At 42.7% G+C, this 15347-nt stretch overlaps 1 protein-coding gene across 5 annotated transcripts in view; it reads left to right on the plus strand.

The window, feature by feature from the left end:
* Positions 1-15347, plus strand: part of LOC106610714 (kinesin-like protein KIF13B) — an 84733-nt gene that overhangs the window by 34486 nt on the left and 34900 nt on the right. For all 5 annotated transcript variants that reach the window (XM_014210215.2, XM_014210218.2, XM_014210217.2 and 2 more), the window contains exons 4-9: positions 5102-5114; positions 5460-5520; positions 6029-6121; positions 6438-6618; positions 7327-7414; positions 8110-8244. In XM_014210215.2, the coding sequence (XP_014065690.1) occupies positions 5102-5114; positions 5460-5520; positions 6029-6121; positions 6438-6618; positions 7327-7414; positions 8110-8244 (571 nt within the window). The remainder of the gene's footprint in view (positions 1-5101; positions 5115-5459; positions 5521-6028; positions 6122-6437; positions 6619-7326; positions 7415-8109; positions 8245-15347) is intronic.

The following is a 15347-nucleotide window of genomic DNA, read 5'->3' on the forward strand; positions in this document are numbered from 1 at the left end:
TCTCTGTTTTTCGCTAGCATTGCACCTGGTAGTACAGGTGCAATGCTTAACTATATGAAAGGGAGCAACCTTGAGACCCACACTGTTGCTAGCAGCAGCACAGCTGCATTGTGAATTCACATGGAATTGTCTGAATTTTTCTTATAGTTTGAACGGAAAATTCAACATGAACATAAATTGTCTATTTTTCACATCCCTAGTCAGCATAGCTTCTGATAGATGCACTGGTCTTGATCCTGAACTCTGATTGGCTATGCTGGTCCAGTCCCTGAAGCCTGATTTGGCTATGCTGGCCCATTCACTAAAGCATGATTGGCTATCCTGGTCCCATCCTAGAGGTCCATGTCCACCACCCAGCACTGTCTACTCCTGGGCCTGTGAGATGGAGGCCCACCCCCCTGACATGTTAACTAGTACCCCAGGGGTCTACAATCCTCCCAGCAGTTTCTGGAGATATGACGCTCACACACACACCTACACACACATGCACTCTCTGCCTGTGGCGCTGTTTGTTATACAGTTGAGCTGATCCCTCACGACAAGCCCAGCCCCAGGTTACTGGAACAGCCTGAGGCCGTATTTATTCCTATCTCTCTCTCTGTCTTTGTGCTAGCCAGCTCTCCTCTGTTGTCGGTAACATTGCCGCATATGCTCCAGCAGGTCTCTCGTTTGTGTGTGTGTGTGTGTGTGTGTGTGTGTGTGTGTGTGTGTGTGTGTGTGTGTGTGTGTGTGTGTGTGTGTGTGTGTGTGTGTGTGTGTGTGTGTGTGTGACTCCATGTCATGATGTGTGCTCTCGCACGTGGCGATTTTTCAGATATGAACTGTGTGTGTACTGTCGCTGTGTAATCTATTATTAAACTAATTTACTAATGGACAACCAGTGTGTGGGACCTTCAAAGGACACACAAAATGTCTGAAAGAGTGTGTGTGCAAATACGTGGGTCATGCATGCTCTCTGATGGGAGCCAGTGTGTTTGTGTAAGAGAGTAACATCCCCAGCATTTTGTGAATGCAGTGTAGAAACGGAGTGTCTCCTTGTCTTTCTCCCACGGCCTGTGTGTTGGAGTGTAATGTTTATATAGGTCATTGTGTTCATGCAGTGCTGTGTAAAGCTTCTGCTCAGCCACAGGGTAGATAAGGGAGTCCTTAAATGCATATTTACCCTGCTGCTCGGCTCAACTCTCCCTCTCTTGTCATTATGTGAATCTCCCTTTCTCTGTCACCCCCCTTTCCCTCTCTCCCCCCTTTCCCTCTCTCTCTCCCTCTATCCCTATCTCCCCCTCCTCCATCCTCTCCTCTGCCATTGAGTGATGCTTTCTCTGTTTGTGTTCAGGTCCACTGAACAAAGTCCAACTGATGACACGGACCAAGAGAGGGGCTTTGTGTCCCATAGACCCTCCCTCTCTCTCTCACTCTCTCTCGGTTTTGCTCGCATAGGGAGCCGGTAGCCAGGACCCCCCTCCTCCCCCCTCCCATGATGTAACCTAGGGGGTTGGAAACAGTAATGAAACATTGTCATAAACAAGGGTTTATCAACTCCAGGCCTCGGCAGCCACAGGGTTGAACATTTTAGAGAGAGAGAGTGTGAAAGACTGAGAGAAGGGGAGAGGGAGCAGGAAGAGTAGAAGCTAGCGTGCATTCCTGTGAGTAGGTTCATGTTAGCTTTATTACCCATGCATCCTGTCTCAAACAGCAAAACAACGCTAATATGAATACTAACTACTGTATCCTCCATTATCTGTAGCTCATCATTGAGATAGACCAGCAGTCTTTCTTTTCTTGACTTATCTAGTGATGATCACATCACTGATAGTAGGATGTAGTCTGAATAAAAATCATTATACTCAAACTATGCTTCTTAAGATCCCAAAGTGGGCCTCTTAAAATGAGCAGGGTTACTGACGGAGAATAATCTCAAAGCCCTCACCAAACTGTGTGTACCCTTGACTAGAGGTCGACCAATTTATGATTTTTCGACGCCGATACCGATTATTGGAGGCCCAAAAAAGGCCGCTGCCGATTAATCGGCCGATGTTTTTTTTACATTTATTTGTAATAATGACAATTACAACAATACTGAATGAACACTTATTTTAACTTAATATAATACATCAATTAAATCAATTTAGCCTCAAATAAATAATGAAACATGTTCAATTTGGTTTAAATAATGCAAAAACAAAATGTTGGAGAAGAAAGTAAAAGTGCAATATGTGCCATGTAAGAAAGCTAACGTTTAAGTTCCTTGCTCAGAACATGAGAACATATGAAAGCTGGTGGTTCCTTTTAACATGAGTCTTCAATATTCCCAGGTAAGAAGTTTTAGGTTGTAGTTATTATAGGAATTATTGGACTATTTCTCTCTATACGATTTGTATTATATATACCTTTGACTATTGGATGTTCTTATAGGCACTTTAGTATTGCCAGTGTAACAGTATAGCTTCTGTCCCTCCCCCCTTTGTTTTGGAGGTTAACCCCCCCCCCCCCAGATCATTTTTATGTAGAAAGACTGGGAAGTCAAGTTCTTGTGACTTTTTTTAAAAGGACATTCTACTACAAAATGTATGAAAATAAAATTACGCTGACACCATCTAAAATATAATTTCCACCTCCAGAAATGAGTCCAATAACATATTGGTAAAATTATTTGTTCAAATTATTTTAACATACAGTGCATTTTGAAAGTATTCAGACCCCTTGACTTTTTCCACATTTTGTTACATTACAGCCTTATTCTAATGTTGATTAAATTAAAAATTTTCCTCAATCTACACACAACCCCATAATGACAAATCTACATTTTTATACATTTATATAAAAAAAAAAGATACCTTATATACATAAGTATTCAGACCCTTTGCTATGAGACTCAAAATTGAGCTCAGGTGCATTCTGTTTCCATTGACAATCCTTGAGATGTTTCTAGAACTTGATTGGAGTCCACCTGTGGTAAATTCAATTGATTGGACATGACTTGGAAAGGCACACAGCTGTCTATATAAGGTCCCACAGTTGACAGTGCATGTCAGAGCAAAAACCAAGCCATGAGGTCAAAGGAATTGTCCGTAGAGCTCAGAGACAGGATTGTGGCAAGGCACAGATCTGGGGAAGGGTACCAGAAAATGTCTGCAGTATTGAAGGTCCCCAAGAACACTGTGGCCTCCATCATTCTTAAATGGAAGACGTTTGGAACCACCAAGACTCTTCCTAGCGCTGGCCGCCCGGCCAAACTGAGCAATCGGCGGAGAAGGGCCTTGGTCAGGGAGGTGACCAAGAACCCAAGGGTCACTCTGACAGAGCTCCAGAATTCATCTGTGGAGATGGTTGTCCTTCTGGAAGGTTCTCCCATCTTTGCAGCACTCCACCAATCAGGCCTTTTATTATAGAATGGCCAGACGAAAGCCACTCCTCAGTAAAAGGCACATTAAAGCCCGCTTGGAGTTTGCCAAAAGGCACCTAAAGGACTCTGACCATGAGACAAGATTCTCTGATCTGATGAAACCAAGATTGAACTCTTTGGCCCAAATGCCAAGCATCACGTCTGGAGGAAACCTGGCACTGCTCATCACCTGATGGCATCCCTAAGTCTAAATATTCCTTTTACATTGCACAACCTTCAATGTTATGTCATAATTACGTAAAATTCTGGCAAATTAGTTCGCAACGAGCCAGGCGGCCCAAAATGTTGCATATACCCTGACTCTGCGTGCAATGAACGCAAGAGAAATGACACAATTTCACCTGGTTAATATTGCCTGCTAAGCTGGATTTCTTTTAGCTAAATATGCAGGTTTAAAAATATATACTTCTGTGTATTGATTTTAAGAAAGGCATTGATGTTTATGGTTAGGTACAGTCGTGCAACAATTGTGCTTTTTTCGCAAATGCGCTTTTGTTAAATCATCCCCCGTTTGGCGAAGTCGGCTGTTTTTGTTAGGAAGAAATAGTCTTCACAGTTCGCAACGAGCCAGGCGGCCCAAACTGCTGCATATACCCTGACTCTGTTTGCAAGAGAAGTGACACATTTTCCCTAGTTAAAAGAAATTCATGTTAGCAGGCAATATTAACTAAATATGCAGGTTTAAAAATATATACTTGTGTATTGATTTTAAGAAAGACATTGATGTTTATGGTTTGAGCAAAATGTACCTAAGTGATTATATGCAACGCAGGACAGGCTAGATTAACTAGTAATATCATCAACCATGTGTAGTTAACTAGTGATTATGATTGATTGATTGTTTTTTATAAGACAAGTTTAATGCTAGCTAGCAACTTACCTTGGCTTCTTACTGCATTCGCGTAACAGGCAGGCTCCTTGTGGAGTGCAATGTAAAGCAGGTGGTTAGAGCGTTGGACTAGTTAACCGTAAGGTTGCAAGATTGAATCCCCGAGCTGACAAGGTAAAAATCTGTCATTCTGCCCCTGAACAAGGCAGTTAACCCACCGTTCCTAGGCCGTCATTGAAAATAAGAATGTGTTCTTAACTGGCTTGCCTAGTTAAATAAAGGTAAAAAAAAAAAAAAAAACGGCCAAATCGGCGTCCAAAAATACCGATTGTTATGAAAACTTGAAATCGGCCCTAATTAATCGGCCATTCCGATTAATCGGTCGACCTCTAACCTTGACGCAGTGCCAGAAGAATTTGTTTTTGGACCTGTCTCAGAAAATCCTGTTACAGTGTGTGATTGTCTGTCTCGGTGTACACTACAGCACATCAGGGCCAGTGTCCACAAAGTTCCTCAGAGTAGGAGTACTGATATAGAATCAGGTTTTCTGTTTGGATCATAATTAATAATATTATATGGACATGGAGGACCTGATCCTAGATCAGCACTCTTACTCAGACTCTTTGTGAATACGGGTCCAGTATGTCCTGGTGTTTGTTTACATGGTGTCTGAGACATGATGCTTTAGTCTAAATGTCCCCCTTTTCTTTCTTTCTTTCTTTCTTTCTTTCTTTCTTTCTTTCTTTCTTTCTTTCTTTCTTTCTTTCTTTCTTTCTTTCTTTCTTTCTTTCTTTCTTTCTTTCTTTCTTTCTTTCTTTCTCTCCCTCTACCCATGTGGCCATCCTGTGACCTCGTGTGAACTTCACCAGGAATCAGACCAAGGTAAGTCCAGTACTGTGACTGGCTGCTATTACTATTGATTGTGTTAATGTTTGGTTGGCAATGTTGTTAATGTCTCTGTGTTTACATTCTAGCTACTCTGTATTCATGTGTTTTAGAAAGCAATCATTGTACTTTTATGTTGACATGTACACACCCTGTTAATTTGTATGGCATGTTTATCATTGCCAGTGCTCGACAAGAAACACCCAACGGGCAAAACTGGTTGAAATGACACCATAACAATGCCATTTCAACTGATCATTCCAATATGTTTTGCCCGCTAAATAACAGCTGTTTTAAATCAGTTCTAAACTGTTTTGTTTCCTTCTATGTCTCGTCCCTCAGACCTTTGCCTACGACTACTGTTTCTGGTCCATGGACGAGTCGGAAAAGGACAAGTTTGCAGGTCAGTTTTCATTTTCCTCACGTTAACCTCTCCTCCTCACTTCCCTTCCTTCCCTCTTCTTCCTCCACCTCGTGTATCTACAGGTATCCCTGTGAGCACAAAATGTTGAAAGGACATTGAAACAGTGTATTTTTGGTTGAAAAGACGTTGAAACTGTCTTTTCAACGTCTTTTGCTCAATGGGATAGGTCTGTTCAGGTGGGCTTTAGCTATTCTTTTCAAACATATGTCTCTACAGTGACTAAGGAATTAGGATCCCACCTGAATTCTCTGTCGTTTACTCGCTTGGATGAATCTGTAGGTGAATGTTTCTCGCACTGTTCATGGCTACGGTCTGAAGGTCCTATTTGAAATGAACATGCATAGCTTGTAGCTTATTTTGGAATTGTCTGTGTGCTCCTGATCATTTTCTAAATCACCCCTAAAGGGATCAATAAAGTTGCTTTTGTACTGTTTTATATTGTATAATAATGTGTGGCGTTGTAACGTTGCCTGGTGGTTGTCTCCAGGTCAGGACGTGGTGTTCCAGTGCCTTGGGGAGAGTCTTTTGCACAATGCTTTCCAGGGCTACAATGCCTGCATCTTCGCCTATGGACAGACGGGTATGTTATTACATTATGGGAGAATCTGAATTGCGTTTCCTTTATTCCTTGCGGCCTCTCTCCTCGCCTCCTTCTCCAAACCCATTGGATGAGGTCAGAAGGTCACCATCTCATCCAATGGGTAAGGAGGAGGCGAGGAATCAAGGAAATGCAATTGAGTTTTTCCCTATGACATATGCTATGATTCTAATGGCTGTTCTGATTAGCATGTAACAGATCCTTAGGGGTTCATCTGTCACCTCCCTGCTATGCTCTCCCATTGGCTGTCTCCTCACATCCGTGCTCACCCATTGGCTGTATGTGTGTGTCCCTCCAGGTTCGGGGAAGTCGTACACAATGATGGGTTCGGTGGACTCTCCAGGTCTGATCCCGCGGCTGTGCAGTTCTCTGTTTGACCGGACCCTGCTGGAGCAGAGGGAGGGGGAAGGCTTCACCATAGAGGTCTCCTATATGGAGATATACAACGAGAAGGTCCGCGACCTCCTTGACCCCAAAGGGTATGACCTTTAACCTCCACATGACCACTTGTTTTAGTTAATTGTTTGAATATACTACATTTTGTCTGTGGCCCCATTTTCAAATAATTTAAACACGCTTCCTCACTTGATGTAGTCACTAATAACTCAATTGTTCCATGACATACTGGTAGCTTTCGCCTATCCAGTATGTTTCCAAACATGCTTCGGAGCAGGGCCCCAATGGTTTTGCACACATTTGCACCTGTTTGTCTGCTCACAGCTTCTATGGCTCCCTGCTTGACCCCAAAGGTTATGACCCCGTCACCTCTGACCCCGGCTAAAACAATCAATAGAATAGCAGAGCTGCGTGCCACAGGAGTGGGAGGTCCGACATCTGACGGCCATATGGAGTCAGTCTGCCACATTATACAGATGCTAGAACTTGGCCTAATGATATACCACTTGTATTGATCTGGCTATTGCTGATTCTATTTGGAGAACTGTTGCTTTTACACAGAACGTTGGAGAGTGTATTGGGATACATCTCAAATAGAACACTATTTGAGATTAATTAATTTACAAATAAATTAATACTTTTTTATTCATTTACAAATTAAAAATGATAGAAATGTATAAATGCATTCATTTATTTATATTATTTTTTAGATAAGAGCATGAAAGCATGATGACTGTGGATTTCTTCCATAGTAAACCACATTCATATCTGTCATTCCCCCTCCCCCCCAGGAGCAGACAGGCTCTGAGAGTGAGGGAACACAAGGTGTTGGGGCCGTATGTGGACGGCCTGTCTCGTCTGGCTGTGGCCAGCTACAAGGTACACCATAATATCACTGCTGTACCACTACCACCACTAGTAGACTGACTACTGATATGACCATGCTACTGATGATACAAGCTTTATTCAATATTCATAAGCGACAGAATTGATACGATGATATGGTATCTCCATGAGATATTTATGGTCTGGGTTGGAGAGTAGAGAGGGGTGTGTCAGCTGAGAGGTTTGCTAGCTGTTCTCACATCAGTGGTAGTGTACCATGCTGGGGCGTTCATGCTCCCAGGGGATTTTATTAGGTCAGGATGTCTGATGAAGACCTAATGGTCGAAATGTAATGATAAAATCACTTGGGAGCATGAACAGCAGTGTGTGGAGTTCACTGAAAACTCGAGCACCTGCAAAACAAAAGTACCTGGATGCACGGCTGTTCTTCAGCTTTTGTAAATGTGTCATGCTGCCCTGCCCAAGAGGGATGGTTTCTCTGGAAACAATATACAAGTATTTATTTGTTTACTAATGAATTATTTATAGCATCTCCCTTCCTCTCTCTGTTCTCCATCCTTCCTTTCTCTCCTGCCTTCTTCCGTCCCCCGTTTGTCTTCTCACTCACTCACTCTCTCTCTCTCTCTCTCTCTCCTTACATCTCTCACTGTCCTTCCATCCTCTCCGATACCACCCCCCCTCTCCTCTTCTTCCTCCCTCCATCCACCCCTCTCCGATCTCTCCTATAGGACATCGAGTCTCTGATGTCAGAGGGGAATAAGTCTCGTACGGTGGCCGCCACCAACATGAACGAGGAGAGCAGCAGATCTCACGCAGTCTTCAACATCATCCTCACACACACACTCAAAGACCTGCAGTCTGGGGTAAGACATGCTGACACACACAGGAACAGACACACACACTGACATACACAAACATGGAAACACACATGGACACAGAGACACAAACCCTCCATCTGAGGGTTAAGGGGGGGGGTCCCTTCCCCCTTTGTTTTGGAGGTTAACCCCCCCAGATAATTTTTATGTAGAAAGACTGGGAAGTCAAGTTCTTGTGTCTTTTTAAAAGGACATTCTACTCCAGAATTTATGAAAATAAAATTAAGCTGACACCATCTAAAATATAATTTCCACCTCCAGAAATGAGTCCAATAACATATTGGTAAAATTATTTGTTCAAATTATTTTAACATGCAGTGCATTTTGAAAGTATTCAGACCCCTTGACTTTTTCCACATTTTGTTACATTACAGCCTTATTCTAATGTTGATTAAATTAAACATTTTCCTCAATCTACACACAACCCCATAATGACAAATCTACATTTTTGCACATTTATATATAAAAAAAAATGATACCTTATATACATAAGTATTCAGACCCTTTGCTATGAGACTCAAAATTGAGCTCAGGTGCATTCTGTTTCCATTGACAATCCTTGAGATGTTTCTAGAACTTCATTGGAGTCCACCTGTGGTAAATTCAATTGATTGGACATGATTTGGAAAGGCACACAGCTGTCTATATAAGGTCCCACAGTTGACAGTGCATGTCAGAGCAAAAACCAAGCCATGAGGTCGAAGGAATTGTCCGTAGAGCTCAGAGACAGGATTGTGTCAAGGCACAGATTTGAGGAAGGGTACCAGAAAATGTCTGCAGCATTGAAGGTCCCCAAGAACACTGTGGCCTCCATCATTATTAAATGGAAGACGTTTGGAACCACCAAGACTCTTCCTAGCGCTGGCCGCCCGGCCAAACTGAGCAATCGGCGGAGAAGGGCCTTGGTCAGGGAGGTGACCAAGAACCCGAGGGTCACTCTGACAGAACTCCAGAGTTCATCTGTGGAGATGGTTGGGAAGGTTCTCCCATCTTTGCAGCACTCCACCAATCAGGCCTTTTATTATAGAGTGGCCAGATGAAAGCCACTCCTCAGTAAAAGGCACATTAAAGCCCGGTTGGAGTTTGCCAAAAGGCACCCAAGGAATCTGACCATGAGACAAGGACTGGGAGACTCGTCAGGATCGAGGGAAAGATGAACAGAGCAAAGTACAGAGAGATCCTTGATGAAAACCTGTTTCAGAGCACTCAGGACCTCAGACTGGGGGTGAAGGTTCACCTTCTAACAGGACAACGACCCTAAGCACACAGCCAAGATAACACAGATGTAGCTTCGGGACAAGTCTCTGAATGTCCTTAAGTGGCCCAGCTAGAGCCCGGGCTTGACCCCAATCAAACATCTCTGGAGAGACCTGAAAATAGCTGTGCAGTGACGCTCCCCATCCAACCTGACAGAGTTTGAGAGGATCTAGAGAGACGAATGGGAGAAACTCCCTAAATGCAGGTGTGCCTAGCTTGCTGCGTCACACCCAAGAAGACTCGAGGCTGTAATCGCTGCCAAAGGTGCTTCAACAATGTACTGAGTAAAGGGTCTGAATACTTATGTAAATGTGATATTTCAGTTTTGTATTTTTAATACATTTGCAAACATTTCTAAAAACATGATTTTTGCTTCATCATTATGGGGTGTTGTGTTTAGATTGAGGAATATATATATTTTTTGCATCCATTTTAGAATAAGGCTGTAACGTAACAAAATGTAGAAAAGGTGAAGGTATGTGAACATTTTGCGAATGCACTGTAGTGGACCATGCTTATAGCCTATGCATCGTCTACATCAGGGCTGCCCAACCCTCACCCTGGAGATCTACTGTCCTGTAGGTTTTCAGTCCAACCCTAATTTACCATATCTGATTCAGCTAGTTAAGGTCTTGTTGGCCTGAACCCACAGGACGGTAGATCTCCAGGAAGAGGGTTGGGCAGCCCTGGTCTATATCATGTGTCAACCTCATTCCACGGAAGGTCAAGTGTCTGCGGGTTTTCTCTCCTCCCTCACTAATTAGTAAAGAACTCCCCTCACCTGGTTGTCGTGATTGAACGGAACAACCAAAAACCTGCAGACTCTAGGCCCTCCATGGAATGGGTTTGACACCCCTGGTCCATATTATCAGGTATGCTTTTAGCATTTATCACCTGTAGCCCAACTGATGCAGCATAGTATCTATAAATAGGCTGAAGCATGGGGTTGCCTATTTGCATTTACCCTAATGTGCTAATCATTAGCTAGATCCCAAATGTGATCTTTTAACTAGTTATGCATTTTATGTCCCCAAGAAATTACAAACACAGTGAGTATAATGTAGGCCTACCTGTTAGGATAGTTTTGGGTAATCCGCCACCAGGGGTAATACGCCCCCTGTCTGTACTTCTCACCGAAACCACTTCATGTCACACATTTTCCCACAACACTTTCCCTGGTTACCACTACTCTTGCTCAACTAAAAATGTAATCTGGCTAATCACAATTTCTTAAGTCACTCCAAAAAAAAAGCTTGAGGGTGGTGTTTTATCCCAAGTTACCCTACAATTGACCCGTGTAACATCCAGCCCCACTCTTCCCGATGCGATAAGGTGCTTAACCATGCTGCTGCTTAAAACTCTGGGTTTTAAATGGTGCAGTTCACACATATTTAGGAGTTGAGAAATAAATCAAGTAGGAATGGAAAGATGGGATCCCCCCTCTTTTTAACATTAACCATTACAACTGCTGTTTTCCCTGCGATTGCGTTATGAATTGTTGTGCGTTGACCACGTGTCAGAATGCATGTTCCCTCCCTATGGCACTCGCAACTTGAATGCGCCTTGTGAGGAATATTTCTCCCGCATCGAACGCACAACAACAAGTCGACTAAGTAAATGTATAAACTATTCTACTATGGGGTTGTCTGATTTTTCTATTAGTTACTTGTTTTGTTTGCAGAGGGAAAGTAAATGTTCCAGATTTTTTTTGGCGTGGTGGCAATGGTTTTGGCGTGGCGCTGCGACTGCTGTAATGCTTTTGTCGTTATCTAAAATTCTCTCATCCTCTCACTCCAGTGTTACTCACCATTTTCTGTAAGGGGGCAACTTTGGGTTGAGATAATCATCTTTCATTTGTTGTACTTTTTCTTCCAATATTATTTACATTTTACATTTACATTTTAGTCATTTTGCAGACGCTCTTATCCAGAGCGACTTACAGTAGTGAATGCATACATTTCATTTCATGCATTTTATATATATATATATATATATATATATATATTTTTTTTTGTACTGGCCCCCCGTGGGAATCGAACCCACAACCCTGGCGTTGCAAACACCATGCTCTACCAACTGAGCCACAGGGAAGACAATTGAGAGCAATAGAGCATATGCAATTGATGATACAGCACATCGCAAATATATACACATACACACACATCAAATAGGCTACATCACATGCATAAGACCCATATTAAGGGTTACCACAGTAGTTGGATGAGCGAAAATGTCTTTTCTGCTCCTTGACTGAATTCTAAATGTATAGTATGTTGCAATCCAGGTGTGCATTGGTCAGTCTCTCTGTTTTTGTTTCACAATGTTCATTGTTGAAAATGTTGCTTCACAGGAATAAGCGCTGACAAAAAATGTCACCTTTTGCACACACTGCTCCAGAAGTGGATACTCTGTGTCTGGCACAAGGCTCCAGAAATGGGTAACACCTGATCTTAGTTCACCTTACAATGAATGTGTCATTTGCCTGCAGCTCCACTATCTCACTCTCTATTCCAGCACGGTCAGGACAGAGGGCTGTGATGACTGGGGTCAGAGATGACACTGGCACATGAAAGGGGTTCTCAATGAAGTTGAAAAAACTCCTTGTACTCCATGATATCCTTGAATCTTGACTCAAACTCCAACTCTTCCAACACACAAATGCCTCATAGCTAAAATGTTTTAGTATGTCTGGGTTGGATGTGGTGACCGCTCTGAGTTTTGGGAAATGAACTAACTGTCAGGTATGAACAGTGTGGTGATTTATTTTGAAATGCTTTGACCACATGCAGCATTTTGCCCAGAGTTTTAGCTTTCCCTTGGAGCTGGAGATTCACTGTGTTCAGGTGGCAGGTGATGTCAGTTAAAATAGTCCGCTTTAAATATCCACTGTGGATCATCCAGCTCTGTCTCCACTCTCCCCTTGCTTGCAACAAATTCACAGATTTGAGGGAGAGAGAAATCTTTCCAAAGCTGCCACGATACAGCCATCTCACCTCATTGTGAAATATCAAGTTTTGTATTCTGTCTGGTATTCCTCCAGCAACTTGCGGAATTACCAGTGATTCAGTGCCTTAATAATAATGTTAACCACGCGCACGACTTGCTGCATCACATTCTGTAAATCAGTCTTTGATTTTAGCCACAAGTGCTTCCTGATGAATGATACAACGAAACGTTACAAATTCGGGAATATACTCTCTCGTCAGGCCGATGAGTCCCTTTTCCTTCCCTTGCATGTTTGGGGTGCCGTCAGTGCACACAGATGACAAAATTTGGCCTGTCAATATTATTATCAGCAAAAAATGTAACGAGGGCTTTCAGAATATCCTCTCCTCGTGTGTTTGTCCCTGAAGGGGTAGTAAACATAAGTGCCTCTCTGAACGACTCGTTTTGAGGGAAGCGCACCCAAACACATGATTGGGCAACGTCATTTTGAATCAGTACAATACCAAAACACTGCGCCACGGATATGTCAGTAATTAGTTGCTTACGGATGTCCTCTATGCGTCTTGTTATGGTCTAGTCAGAGTTACAGTCTCGTAATTTGCTTTAAAAATAGCTTCCTTGTTTGTGAAATCAGCATACAATATTAAGGCGGAGGCCAAAAACAGTCTTTGACTATCTCCGCGTCTGTGAAGGCCTTCTTGTTTCTCGCGAGCATCCAAGCAATCTTATGTTTTCTCTGCAACAGTGCTAGATCTGTCCGCTATTTGCTGTCCTTTGAGTTGCGCTATTTTGTTGTTTCTGAGGTTACTTTATGGCAGATATGTTTTGTCAAAGTGGGCATGGTGTGACTGGAAATGTCGCTCTAAATTTGCTCGTTTAAAACAAGACAAAGTGAGCTAGTCCCACTTTGCATTATAAAAAAAAGCCTGTCAATTTCTCTTGGAACTTTGTGCTCTTCTTGAATCGACCGTAGCCAGCTTCTCTTAGCCACCGACGCTACGTTAGCTAGCTGCATTTCCCCGCCGCCATGTTCCTGATTCTCCGATGGTTGTTCGTTCAAAGCTCTCACGTTGTTCTCCAGCTCTTTCCTCTCGTCGTCAATCATTTTCTTTTATTTATTTTTTTACAATAAATCAATCCATGTCGACCAGACTGCAAAATTAGCTAGTAGCAAACTGATATGTGTCGGTAGCTGAGCAGTTGCGTTCTATTTCGGCCTTCCTGTTCAACAGTTGTGCTGTACTGCCATGTATCTGCCGTCCAGGGAATAATATATATATTCAATTAAGCGGTTCAGGCCTACATTGATTTGAAATTGTATTATGAATGGAAAATCACAGCGATGCGGGCCGCGCAATGAGTACCACTGCTCTACTTAAGCACTTTCTATCTGGGGCACTATGTGTGTAGGCTACGTTTACACAGGCAGCCCAATTCTGATCTTTTTTTCACGGATTGGTCTTTTAACTAATCAGATCAGCTATGGAAAAAGACCAATTAGTGGAAAAAAATATTCGAATTGGGCTGCCTGTGTAAACGCAGCCTAAGAGTGTCCCAGAGAGACTCTCCTGTCAGTGAGCCTCAGTTTCTGCTGTTCAGGAACTAGCTAGTGATGTTAGCCTCCAAGAAAACCTTTTAAATAAGTAATGAGCTGCTCTCTCTCTGTTTGGATGTCAGCTGATCTGCTGCTGTGTCAGCCTGCTCCTTTGTTATCCCAACAACACCTAGTTGCTCAGCCAACCCTGTATGTGTGTGTGCCTGACAGTGTATTTACATGCTTGTGTGTGATATAATCACCCAACCCTGGTCTTCTGGCACAATGTATTAAGCACACAGATTTGAATAATGCAGGAGTGGAACAGTTGATTCTAGTCCAGGTCAAATAAGGCTGTGTTCAAGTCAATGATCTAAAGTGTTGCAGACTGACCATTTGATACCTTGTTGGTTGTGTTCCTTAACGCAGCCCCAGGTGCCATGCTGGAATGGAAACAAAGCTAAATATAGACTGAGCCGGATCATTGAAACTGACACACAAATTAAGTCTGTCCACGCTTCAACACACACACACACACACAGTTTTGTACTGCTATCCTTGTGGGGACCAAAGAATTGATTCCAGTCCAAAATCCTATTTTCTTTAACCTAAGTCTAACCTTAAGCCTAACCTTAACCCCTAACCCTAAAACTATACCTAGCTCCTAAACCTAACCCCTAGGCCTAGAATAGCATTTTTCCTTGTGGGGACCGGAAAAATGTCCCCACTTTTCCTTGTTTTACTATCCTTGTGAGGACTTCTGGTACCCACAAGGATAGTTAAAGAAAAACACACACACACAGTGAGAGAAAGAGAGATCGAGAATCATTGGGCTTCCTTTTTCTGCTGTTGATGATATGCTTTATCCTCCCTTTACTGATGGTTTGCATATCTCCATGGAAATTCAGTTCAATGCAAATTCACTGGGGCCTGTTGACAGTGCGTGTAATCTAAGCCTGTGTGTCTGAGATGAGAGAGGGAAGTTTAGTATAGCATCTTTATAAAAGGGTGATAAAGCAATAACTAAATCATAGGAAAGAACAAAATATTTCCTGTGGAATCCAGTTGGTGAAAACAGTTTGAGGTACCAGCCAAATACTTGGAATCCTTTTTAACCTAGGTTCACCCCAGTTCATGCAGTCTTTTTCCTTTCTGTTCTCTCTCTTTTCTCTCTCTCTCTGGGGACAAGAGCAGTCTTTGTTTTCACAACACACTGTAGTCTCTGCCTGCTCTATTCCCACTCAGCACAACTCTGTACATAATTCACCCCCACTGCCCTCTGGCTCTCTCTACCCTCCCCGCTCTCTCATTTCTCGCTCAACTCATTCACTCACCCCATCTCACATTTTCACAT

The sequence above is a fragment of the Salmo salar genome, chromosome ssa09 (genome assembly GCF_905237065.1).
Source record: "Salmo salar chromosome ssa09, Ssal_v3.1, whole genome shotgun sequence".
NCBI lineage: Eukaryota > Metazoa > Chordata > Actinopteri > Salmoniformes > Salmonidae > Salmo > Salmo salar.